Source organism: Ochotona curzoniae, unplaced genomic scaffold (assembly GCF_017591425.1).
Source record: "Ochotona curzoniae isolate NIBS_2020 unplaced genomic scaffold, NIBS_Ocur_1.0 contig_883, whole genome shotgun sequence".
Taxonomy (NCBI): domain Eukaryota; kingdom Metazoa; phylum Chordata; class Mammalia; order Lagomorpha; family Ochotonidae; genus Ochotona; species Ochotona curzoniae.
The window spans coordinates 49,466,132-49,478,993 of NW_024466599.1; the positions used below are offsets into that span (position 1 = coordinate 49,466,132).

Consider the following 12,862-nt stretch of genomic DNA (forward strand, 5'->3'; position numbering starts at 1 on the left):
TTTGAAATAAATTAGTAAAAATGAAGTCACTACATAGGGTTGGTTTGGCAGTTTGAGAAGGTATTGGTGTCCCAGGTTCCTAAAGTACAGCATGAAAAATAGTTAAATAACTGACATTTTTAATATTAATGTTGCCCGTGATTTAGATAAACAGCAGACTTCATAACTCAGATATTAAAATGGAAATAACTCATGTAATTCAACTACTTTCAGAAGGTATATAAAAGAACTGTGGGAATGTTTGTTTAAAAATACAATTTCTTAAATACAAGTGCTGAGTGGTCAGCTCATTGGTGACAAGCAGTAATAATGCAATTTCTGTTTAGTAATTAGCCCCATATGACTGTTCTTAACTATGTTTCTTAAACATTCGTGCGTATGTTCTGCCTTCTAGAAAGTAACTTATTTTTGTTTAGAAAAAAACGTACTGAATTTAACTTCAAATTTCGAAATGTTGAAAATTATTTTTCATTGAAGAAAATTTAACTTCAGATAGGTAGAGTCTTGTATAAAATGTGTTCTTGCATATCTAAAAAGTGACTTTTACATTTGGTTGTGTTGACAGTTCTTTCTGACAGATCTTTGATTAGGAAATGTAATCTTTTTGCATCTAAATTTCTTTGACAAGAGTGGCATTCTGCTGCTGATGTTAAGAGCTAACCCTTTTGCTAGTTTTAAGAGGAAAGATGATGATTGTGCTAAGGAGCTTGTATATATTCTTTGATAAAATTTGTGAGTTTCAACCACTATTAAACCATTTTGAAGCCAACATTTCTTGGTAAATGCATAAATGTTTATCATCAGATCTGAACTTTTATCTCTGAAGATTAAATATCATCATGCTTCTTTGGGAGGTGAATTTTTTTTCCCCTTGGAAAGCTCTAAATTAACACTTTCTTCTAAACTAATAATATATTGTTTACTAAAACATACATACAACTAATCATCAGAAGGATAGAGTAAAGAATTCAAGTGTTGAAGATGAGAAATCAGTACTTCCTAAAAGAGCATTATTTTCTTTCATTTAAACTTGTAGCAGTGATTTTTTTTTCCTTTATTCCTTCATCGTCCTTCATGTGGGTATTATTAATAAGAGAAAGCACTCTTGTTTTCGTACAGGGTACCGAGTATGGTGTCCTTGGAAGAAACAAAGTTGTACACTGGGCTTGAATATGGTATGTGACTCCTGATCTGAGTAAATCTGCATTATTTTGGCAGATGCACCTAAGAATTAAAATGGAACAGTGTAGTAGTTACAATTTCCCTACTCTCTTTATTAAAAAAAAATGGATATTAATTGTATAGTTATCACTTTTTCTGAAGAGATTAGAAAATTCTTTAAAGAATAGCTAATAAACAAATATATTGGTAAATCACAATTTGAATGCTTTCTATTTGTGGAAGTAAGCTTTTCTAATACTCATTTATGGGTACAATTCTAGGAATGTTGTGAATGAGAATGTTGTAATCATTATATTTTAACCATGTTTCTGTCTCCCTGAAATAGTGAGTTAAATTTTATATTAATATGTATTTGAGACTTTTTATGTGTTAGTTGAATGTTCTAACACCAGGATGATGTAGTTACTTGCTTGAATTTATTTATCTGTGACTAATTAAAGATTTATTTATTTCTGGCCTGGAAGATGTGACTAAAACCTTTATAATATTAGTAAAAAATTCTTTTTCTTTTTCTCTTCTCTTTGCTTCTTCCACATTCCTGTCAATTTGTTTTAGAAGTTACTATGCATCATTCTTAGCTACTATTCTAACTATAAGAAAGGCAAATATAATTTTTAGTTTTTACCTGGATAATTTATCTCCTATTAATCTAAGCTGTTGCTGTAAAATTTAATGTCTAAGGAGCATTCCTCCTTCTTTTTTTAATAGATCTTTCTAGAGAGAACCATCGTGAAACAATTGCTAGGGTCATCAGGAAGCTTCTTAGTAAGTATATATATATATATATGTTTATATGAAATTCAGTTATTTGTGGTATTAAATATTTAGAAATTTTGTTTTACAGCATGCATGCTTTAGTTAGCATTTTCAGTTGTATGTAGCTGAGCTGACTGTGGCATAGCAAGTAGTGCTGCCAAGCATGATCACTCCCGATTCAGCTCCTTGCTAAGGTTTGAGCAAAACTGAGGAGTACAGTCCAAGGGTCTTGGCCCCTGCTACCCACATGGGAGATGTATGTACAGGAAAGCCGCTGGTCGGCCCTTGCCGCTGGGGCCATCTGGAGAGAAGATCCCAGTGGATAGATCACTGACTGTCTCTCACTTTGTAACTCTTAACAGATTGAAATTTATACAGTGGTTAGTGCAGTTTTTTTTTTTTAAGATTTATTTATTTTTATTGGAAAGGCAGATATAAGAGAGGAAGGTCTTCTGTCTGATGGTTCACTCTCCAAGCGGCTGCAACGGCTAGAGCTGAGCCAATCTGAAGCCAGGAGCCTGGAGCTCTTCTGGGTCTCCTACGCGGGGGCAGGGTCCCAAGGTTTTGGGCTATCTTCTACTGCTTTCCCAGGCCACAGGCAGGGAGCTGGATGGGAAGTCGGGCTACAGGGATTAGAACCAGTACCTATATGGGATCCCGGGTGTGTTCAGGGCGAGGACTTTAACCACTATGCTGTCATGTTGGGCCCTCATACAATATTTTAATCAGAGTCCTTTTTCTTCTGTTTTAGACCATATTCTTCTTAATTCTGAAGATGATACTAAGTCTTTGTTTCTTATCATAAAGGTACAGTTGTGATTTAATAATTGCATAATTATTTTGATGAGGCTTGATGTGATGACTTGTAAATAAAATTTAAAATTCTCTGACAGATTATTGGAGACCTTTTGCAATTCCAAGGATCTCACAAGCATGAATTTGACTCCCGGTGGAAAAGCTTTAACTTAGTAAAAAAATCAATGGAAAATCGGGTCAGTATTTTCACCCAAAGTTCTAAATTAAATTTCTTAATATGCATAACAACCCTTTGATTTGGACATTATTAGTCATAAAGCCTGTAAAAGCATTATAGTACAAGAGTCAATGGATTCTAGAAAAAACGTTTTTTAAATGAACTTCCAATGGAAATGTGAAGAAAAGCATGTATACTGCCTTCTAAAATCTTAAAGGTGTTAAAAATAGGTAATTGCAACAGGCATGAATTTAGAGCGTAGCACTTCATGTAAATCTGAGAAAAAATTAGATTATAGTTGTGCTCTCATGGCAGTCAGTATGAGCTGCTCTGGGAGAGAAGAACTACCTTAGTAAACCATGAGGTGCTCAGAGCAGTCCTCTTCTGTAGGCATAATGTTACTTCCTGAAGAAGGCATTTACTGAAGTTGCGTCTTAAAAGATGATATGAAGTAACTGTTTAGAGAAAAGGATCTAAGATATTTTAGATATAGGAAATAGTAAATAAGTGCAGGGAGATATACAAAGTGTGAAACTAAGAGGCAGTATGTATAGATAAGAATGGTAGAGAGTAAATAAATTGTTTGTATTTTGCTTGTTAAGACAGACTGCTTTGCCATGAAAGGTTCTTTGGCAGATCTTAGCTGAACATTGGAGAGTTTAATATTTAGCTCATTTTCTACAGTTGAAAACATCAGTACTAAGATTGAGACTGGGCACAGGTAGAGCTGTTGGACTGTTACAGTCTAAGTGTGAAAACAGGCTGAATCAAAGCATTTAAGTTGGCATAGAGATAAGACATTTGAAAAAGAATTGGGGTACTTGCTGGCTAATGAAAAGAAAATGTGAAAAGGAAACAGTCTTGAAGTCACAGATATCTGCCTTTGTCGAGTGGGTAGAAGAAGATGATGTAGACTAAAGCTTGTACAATTTTTAGGACTATATATTCTGTATTCCAGTACACACTCTGAAAGGCTGTTAAATAAGTGTTAACAGAGAAGACCAGTTATCTTAGTCCACTTTTTTATACTTAATCAAGAGCCAGCTGGTTTATTCTGCCTCAAAGAAAAGTCAAATCGGTAAGGAAAAGCAGAATATTGGATATGAAATGCAATGTCTCCTTCAGTAGCCATAAAATTAGTACCGTGAAGATGGCATTTATTTAGAATGAATGAAATTATCCCCGTACCATTCAACAGCCTGCTATGTGCCCACCCCCCCCCCCCTTTATCTTGTAATTTTTCATTAAGAAATTAAGAGAACTCTGTTGTTGAAGTTATTTAGGGAAACTTGAGTCATTTAGGGTAAAGTCTTGAGATGTTCACTGCTTTGTTTTCCAGCTCCATGGGAAAAAACAACATATCAGAGCTTTATTGATCGACAGAGTAATGTTACAGCATGAGGTAGATACCTTTTTCACTGACTTTTTAATGCCAGTTTTTTGTATATTTATTATTTATGCTTTTCTTAGTTTAATGAGCTTTCAGTGAACACTCTGATTTGTATTGTTTTCTTAGCTAAGAACGCTAACTGTTGAGGGTTGTGAATATAAAAAGATACATCAAGATATGATCAGAGATCTTCTTCGTTTGTCTACAAGTTCATACAGCCAGGTAAGGCTTATTTACAGACTCCAAGCCATCCCATGTTATTACATGCAGTTTAAGTAGCCCCATTTTAACAAAAGAGTTTAAATAATTGCTCCCCAGTCACTAGCTAAGGAGTAAGGAAAGCAGAACTAAAGGGGTCCCTCAAGCTGTATTAGCACAGAAAAACACTTTTCACGTTGCCAGTATTATTTAAGTTAATCTTCCTACAGCTTTTTAGTAGTTAGTAATCTTACTATTTGTAATTGCTTCTCAATTTTATTTTTCACTATAAAGATGGTACTAGTGTGGTGTCACTACCAATTAAATCAGATTTCAAGGACCAGACTATCAGGGCCGCATAATTTCTCCTAGGCATTATGCTTGGGGGTTTTGGGGTGCTGCTGCCATGTGAATTGCAGAGTCAGTCTTTTAGCATAGAACCAATATACTGTCTTACCACAGATTTCTGGATAAAATATGAAATCAAAGTACAAGCAGTTAGCTTATCTTTGCTAAATAATGTAAGTGAGGTAACTAGTTTCTAGCCCAGGAATTCCCTCTTTTTTTAATTATTTTTTTTATTTCAAAGATTTTTTTTTAAAAGTTTGAAATGAGGTTTTTAAAGAGAGAGTAGGGACACAAAAGTCTTGCATCTGCTGGTTTACTCCCCAAATGGCCGCATAGCTGGAACTGGGCTAATCCAAAGCTAAAACCAGGAGCTTCTACTGGGTTTCGCACTTGGGTGCAGAGGCCCAAGTATTAGAGTCATTTTTCGCTGCTTTTCCAGGTCACAACCAGGAAGTTGGATCTGACACCCATTTGGAATGCTAGTGTCACAGGCAGAGAACAGTTGGCATGATACATCACCATGCTGGCCCCAGATTCCCTCTTAAAAGTATCAGTTTAAGATTTTTAAATATGTTGTTTCTTTTTTAAAATTAATTACTGTGTTTCAGCCTTATGGCTAAGACTAAGTGTAAAAATTCCACTGTTACTTAAATAGTTCCCTGTAAATCTGTACTGAATCTCTGTTTGCTTTCAAAATGTGTGTGGCTTGTATTGAAACAGTTAAATTCAGGGTCTATGACTAAGTGTGTGGCACATTAACCTGCCATCTAATGAAACCTTAATCCAGCTTCCTGTTAATGTCCTTAGAAAGCATTTAAACACAGCCCAAGTGCTGAGTCCCTGTCACACCTGTGGGTGACCTGGGTGAAGCTCCTGGTTCTTGGCTTCCACCTGGCCCAGCCTCAGGTTTGGTGGCTATTTGGAGAGTGAACCGTGGGTTGAAAGCTGGATTGATACACCCCATCCCCACTGCTGCCTCTGTAACTCTGCCCTTCAAGTAAAATGAAATCGATCTTTAAAAGAAAAAAAGTTAGATTCTTCTGTTTTATTTGCTAATTTAAATAACCATTGGAATGTTTTTTTTTTCCTATGGACATAAAAGCAAATTTAACTTAGATTAAAATATTTAATAGTCTGCTAGTTTTGTTTTTGAATAAAAATGCGTATTGTTTCTTTTAACTTCCTATTAAAAATATTTGAATAAACTATAACTTGGATATGGTTAGTTGGTATTAATGAGCTTCCCTTTTAATATGAAGGTAATCATTTATTGATTTTAGTATAAATGTTTTGATGTATTTTGCTGCTAACTAGAAAACATGTTATTGCTTTGTTATTGATAATTCATTTAGAAGTCTTTTGCACTTCGTCTACCACTAAGTAAAGATCTTTTATTAATAACACTTTCTGCAGGTCAGAAATAAGGCTCAGCAAACATTTTTTGCTGCCTTGGGAGCCTATAACTTCTGTTGCAGGGATATCATTCCCTTGGTTTTGGAATTCTTACGGCCCGATAGGAAAGATGTTACACAACAGCAATTCAAGGTACAAATTTTGTCTTCTTTTACTATGAAGATTTTCACTTAGAAAAGTTAAAAGAAATCTGCAGTAAATCAGGCTTCAACACTATGAACTGCTAAATACTAAAATTAAAATAGACATGAAACAGCTGAATAGTAATCTATAGCCATTTTAAGGTGTATAGAACCCAGCTGTATATAAACTAATAATTGTAATGTCAATGTAGAAGTCATAGGATGTGGTTCAGAACTTGTACTCTTTTTTGTTGTTTTTGTTGTTTTCACTCTCTCTCTTTGAACATGCTGGTTACACAATATCATATCAACTAATTCTGGTACGTTATAAATTGTTACTGATGTAATGTTGGGGCTTTCAATTGATTGGGATGATACTCTTTCGGCTGTACCTTCAGATCAGAGACTGTCTCCCCATGAAACTGTTGAACTTATCTGCACAATGAGATGCTGGACTCTATGTTTTGTAGATGCTTGCAAGGAAAAAAAATCTCAACTGAATTTGATCTGTGGTAATGCAACAAGATGGAAGAATCCACCATGGGGGCGGGGAGCGGGTTTTGGGGAGGGGAGGGGGAAATCCCAGTGCCTATAAAACTGTGTCTCATGATACAATGTAATAAAAAAAAAGAAAGAAAGAAAAGAAAAAAAAAATAAAAATATTAACAAATTCTGAAAAAAAAAAGAAATCTGCAGTAAATCTTCATATTGCCACCATTGAAATTCTATATTTACTGTTTTGCTTTTAAAGTATCCCATGTCCACTGACTTATTTTAAATGTATCTTAAGTTGAGGACATCAGTTCCCTTTGAACAGATTTAATCTTTTTTACTTTGTAGTTCTTTATATATTTACCAGTGTTTGTAATTGGTAGTATGGTGGAGAGAATATAGCCTACAGAACTCCCTGAAGAATTGTTTTAATTGAGCAGTAGTGGCTAGGTGACTGGGCTGGATCTTGAGAGAGGAAGTAGAAGTATCTGAGATACTATATCCCATAGGGATGCGCTGGAATATATGTAAAATATGATCTCTTAAAACATCCAATAGAGAACTTTATTGGAGAGTGATTTAACAAAGTGAATGGATTGAAATTCAGGAATGTAAGGGCATTAAAAAAAGGAGTTATCAAAATTATTAAGCTTCTGGGTTGTGCAAATCTTTGGTGGACATATACAACCAAGATGTTAGGGAGATTAGATGATGGATTAGTACATTTTTAACTGATTTAATTTTGAGTGACTTCTATAAACTAAGAGGCAATCGGCAGTTGAACATGAGTTGAAGACACATTTCCATGTATTCTTTGAGCATGAGTAGGGAAACCTGTAAGAAGATTGAGGAGAGAACCAAGGAGCTCTGTTGAGAAGCCAGGCTGTTGCACTCACCTGGAATCTGACAGGCCTTTGCCCTGCTTCTCCCAAACCAGCACAGTGTTGCACAGTGGCTGCAGCCTGCCTAGGATCTATCAGGTACCTGGCTTGCCGAAGGCCATCAGTGAACACCTCCCAACAAGACCCTGGCAAATTCAGGGGTATACTGTAGGTGCGGCCTACCTAGGGACCCAGGTAGGGACCCAGTTCCTGATAGCTGTATCAACTTTCTACAGAGCATTTAACACAAGCACTAAACATGTTCATTAAGGTTAGCTTGTAAAATAAATATCAACAAATTTCAGCTTAGGTTGTTATTTGTAAGTAAAACTTTATTGAAACATCTATGTCCGTTCCTTTGTGTATAATGTATGGCTGTTTTCATGCCTCAGTAAAGAGAAGAGTGTTAGAGAAAGGATGGCCCACTGTTTACTTTCTGGCCCTTTATAGAAAAAGTTAACTTGATCTTCATTGTTGAATGTTGTAGAAGGGCTCTAACTCATTGTATAGTATGATGTTGACTTTGTTAAGAGCTTTTTAGTGGACATAATTGGAAAGGTCATGTAAAGATCAAAATTGAAAAATGTCAAAGTCAGGAAAATCAGAGTTACCACTGATCTTACACAGAAGCTGTAGAGAGCAGTGGAGTAAGAAGTTACATTATAATTAATTCAATTCGTACGTGTTTAGTAAAATTCTTGGTAGCAAGTGTTATTTAAGCCATTTGCTACGAAATACATACAGAGTGGTATTTTCCATGATTTTTATTATAGTAGAAGAAAACTAGAATACAATTTGTTTTTAAAAATATGGTTCTAATTCTACATACTTATTAATACCTAGTCTTTGAGTAAGCTGCACATTAAATGAGAAAAAATTAAGTGGATGCCAAATAATTAAATATGAAATTCAAGTTTTTATTGTGAGCCTATTTTACTAACCAACATTAAACATTTAAAAACCAGTATAAAATGTAAAATAACAGATAAGTACTTTAGTAAAAGCGAAATGGTGCCTGTTATCTTCTGTGTAAATTTGTTTTTTTCCTATAGGGTGCCTTATATTGCCTCCTTGGAAATCACAGTGGTGTGTGCTTGGCAAATCTTCATGACTGGGACTGTATTGTACAGACATGGCCAGCAATTGTTTCTTCAGGGCTTAGCCAAGCAATGTCACTAGAAAAACCATCAATAGTGAGACTGTTTGATGACCTTGCAGAAAAGATTCATCGACAATATGAAACAATTGGCTTGGACTTCAACGTAAGTAAAGCCAAAATACATTAATATTTTAATGAAAATACTACCTTGTTAGAGTGCCTTTTGTTCTTTTTTTAAGCCAAAATATTCTTGGCATTTGATTATTCTTTTAAAATCTTTTATTGTATGTTTTCATTTTGTTCTTTCAGTGCTATTTACTGATAACAGGAAGTAGTGGCAAATTAGAATGGCTACTGTTTTCTACCAGGAGGCATAAAAAATTTATACATTATTGTGTTTGCCATTATTTATATATCTACAGGTTCATTTATAAGCTGTTCATTCTTTTGAAAAATTAACCATATTGTTCAGGACAAGGAAAGAATCGACCACTGAGTTCATAATTCACAGTGCAGAATTAAATGATTTGACAATGAAACAGATAAGAATACCTGTGTAAGGTTCAATGCTGCTCAAATTGAGAGATGTAGCAAGTTATCTATATTTCAAAAGTGTTTGAGAGAGGTAGAGGTTGGAGAACACGATCCTCCATCCACAATGGCCAGGGCTGGGCCAGGGCATCCAAGATCCAGGACCTTCTGGTATCATGTGGGTAGCAGGTTCCCAAACACTTTGGTCATCATCGCCTGCTTTGTCCAGGCCATTAGCATGAAGCTGGACTGGCAACAGAGCTGCTAGAACACAAACTGGTTCCTATATGTGATATCAGCATTGCAGGCACTGGCTTGCCTGCTACACCACATTATTGGCCCTTCATTGGCTTTTTTCATTTTGTTTTTTTTAGAGATTTGTTTGTATTTGAAAGGCAGATTTTTTTTTTCTTTCAGAGAAATAAAGAGAGATCTATTTGCTGGTTCACTCCCCAGATGGTCACAATGGCCGGAGCTGAGCTAATCCAAAGTCAGGAGCTGGCCTCCCATATTTGTGCAGGGGCCCAAGGGCTCAGGCCATCCTTCTCCGCTTTCTGGGCCATTAGCAGGGAGCTGAATCAAAATTGGAGCAGCTGGGACACAGACTGGTGTCCATATTAGATGACTGAGCCCTCAGGTGAAGAATTAGTCTGCTACACCACTGCATCAGTCATGACCCACTTTTGGGTTTGTTTTTTTAATTTGAAGATGCATTTCTCTTTCTTTCTATCAATTAATCAAAGTCACAGGGAGAGAAAGATCTTTCATCTATTGATTCACTCCCCAAATGTGTGCCAAAGACAAGACTAGACCAGGCTGAAGCCTGCAACCAGGAACTCCATCCTCTTTTCTTATGGTTGGCAGGGAACCAAGTATTGGACATCCTCCCCAGGTGCATTAGCAGAAAGCTTGATCAGAAATGGAGCAACCAGGACTTGAACCAAGAGTGCTATATGGAAAATGGGATCTGGTGTTGCAAGTGGTTGCTTCCAGCAGTGTCACAACACCAACCCCGCTATTCCTTTTTAAATAAAAGTCTACTATTTGCAGTTGTCATTGGGTATAATATTTTAAATGTTTAACCTGAGATATAATTTATATGCAAAAAGTCTATTTTGTTTGAAAATAAAGAAACAGACATATTTCCTGTGCACTGGTTTACTCATTGTGACATCCAGATCTCACCAAAATAGTTTGGGTTTCCCATGTGGGCAGTGACCCAGCTACCTGAGCCATCCCCTGATTCAAAGAAGCTAGGATTGGATGTGGAGCATAGAGAGGGAACCAAGCACCCTAGCAGCAGGTGTACTTATCCCAAGTAGCATTTTAATGGCTATATGAAACACTGACCTATAAAAACATCCTCTCAACATGTAATTGTATACATACATGTTTACAGTAGTATATGTGCAGAGTTGTATAAGCATCACAGCTCTAAATCTAGAACATTTTCATCACCCACAGCTACAGTTGCTTTTCACTACTGTGGCATCTATAGCCATTGAACAACTGCCACTTTGTTGTAGGAGAATATGTATATATTTCAAATGTAAGATCTATTTTGTATAGGTTTTCCTGTTATTAGACATACCTTAAATGAATCATAAAATATGTAGCCTTTTATGTCTGACTTTAGTATGTGTCAGAATATTACTTTTTTTGTTTTTTTTCTTTATAATAAGATTCCAAAGTCATGTGTTGAAATAGCAGAATTACTACAACAATCACAAAACCCCTCTGTCAACCAGACATTGCTTAGCCCAGAAAAAATTAAAGAAGGACTTAAACGCCAACAAGAAAAGAATGCTGATGCCCTAAGGTAATGAATGAGTAGCATGCTAACATAAACAATGTAATAGCAAGCTTTAAAACTCTGATGTACCAAGCCTACTTTTAAAAAGAAAATATTTGAAAAGTAGAGTTACAGATAGAGAAGACACAGAAATTTTTACCATCTACTGGTTAAATCACCAAATGACCACATTGGCCACAACTAGGCTGGACCAAAGCCATGAGCTTCTTCTGAGCCTCCTGTGTGATTGCAGGGGCCCAAAAACATGGGTTATTTTCCACTTCTTTCCTAGGAATATTAGCGGGGAGCTGGATTGTAAATGGACCAGCCAGGATTCAAAACATTGCCTACATGGGATGCCAGTGCCTCAGGCAGCAGGCTAACCTCCAGCTCTACAGGGCCATCCACTATAACTACTTATTTTATACATTGACTTTTGAAAAATAATATTGTAAGGATCCCTCATTTTTCCATTTTTACCTGTGGAGGTGGAAAATGTCAGCATAAAAAATTAAGTTATCTTAGGGGTTGATGCAGTATTGCAGTAGGCCAGTCCTTTGCCTGCAGCCCCAACATCCCAAAAGAGCACTGGTTTGTGTCTCAGGAACTCCAGTTCCCAGCCAGCCCCCTGATAATGCTCCTGGGTAAACAGCAGAAGATGGTTCAAGTCCTTGCCCCTCCACCTGTGTGGGACAGCCAGAGGAAGCTCCTGGCTTCAGACCAGCCCAGCTATGGCCATTGTGGCCATTTGGTGAGTGAACCCACAGATGCAAAACCGCTTCCTGTATTTTTTGTTTAATTCTCCTTTTCAAAAAAAGAAGTTACCTTAATATTGCATCTTCCAATATTAATTTTCTTGAGTTTTTTAAATTGTAAAACTTTATAGAAATTACCTATGGTGATATACATCAGTTGTTACATCTTAAGTTTAACTTCCGTACTTGAGCTCAATATTTCATAGTTACTTTTTAATCAGATTTGATATTGGAACATTAATTTTTACTTGTTGGAGCCAAAATGCTTTAGTGATAACACTCAAACAGGGGCCTTAGCTTGATTTTTATTTTTACCTTATAATAAGTATATGCATATACTTTGTTAATGCTTTCTAAAATGTCTTCGCTAGTAATAGATTATTTTAATAGAGGATTACCAATGTACCAGAGAAGTAGAGACCTTGTAACTAATGCTTTGATGCTTACAGATTTGGTTTTGGATGTTCAGTCAGGAACACTTGAGCTGTTCATTCATTTACTTTTCACTCGGCTTTTTTCTTACAAGGCCTTTATCAACTGGCAGTGAGATGCAGGGAGAGATAAATTGGGCCAGAATCTGAATTTATATTTGATGTTTATCTTAGAGTTATACTAAAACAGTAACTTATCTGATTTTTTTCTCTTCTTTTTTTTTTTAAGAAACTATGAAAATTTGGTTAACACCTTGCTAGATGGTGTAGAGCAAAGAAATCTGTAAGTGCCAATTCTTTTTTCTCAAAGTATTTCTTTTAAATACTGTGGAGAATTCTGTGTGGAAGACCATGAAAAGTTCTGTCACACACAAAATTTTACTGTGATATCTGTATTTAAAAAGAAGACTAAGGGGTAGAAGGGGTTGGAGAGGAAATTGGGAATTGGTAATAGAAACAAAGGTATTCCATAGACTTATTCTTCAGAAATTAAGTTTTA

The 12,862-nt window shown here is 35.9% G+C and overlaps 1 protein-coding gene across 7 annotated transcripts in view; it reads left to right on the forward strand.

The window, feature by feature from the left end:
* The window catches only part of PSME4 (proteasome activator subunit 4), a 96,262-nt gene that overhangs the window by 57,936 nt on the left and 25,464 nt on the right, over window positions 1-12,862 (forward strand). For all 7 annotated transcript variants that reach the window (XR_005885191.1, XM_040993471.1, XM_040993472.1 and 4 more), the window contains 10 exons: window positions 1,120-1,175; window positions 1,891-1,947; window positions 2,690-2,745; window positions 2,832-2,930; window positions 4,251-4,313; window positions 4,428-4,523; window positions 6,261-6,392; window positions 8,808-9,017; window positions 11,068-11,204; window positions 12,593-12,646. Coding sequence is in view for 6 of the 7 variants with exons in the window: in XM_040993471.1 (XP_040849405.1) it covers window positions 1,120-1,175; window positions 1,891-1,947; window positions 2,690-2,745; window positions 2,832-2,930; window positions 4,251-4,313; window positions 4,428-4,523; window positions 6,261-6,392; window positions 8,808-9,017; window positions 11,068-11,204; window positions 12,593-12,646 (960 nt within the window). In the remaining variant the exon portion in view is untranslated. The remainder of the gene's footprint in view (window positions 1-1,119; window positions 1,176-1,890; window positions 1,948-2,689; window positions 2,746-2,831; window positions 2,931-4,250; window positions 4,314-4,427; window positions 4,524-6,260; window positions 6,393-8,807; window positions 9,018-11,067; window positions 11,205-12,592; window positions 12,647-12,862) is intronic.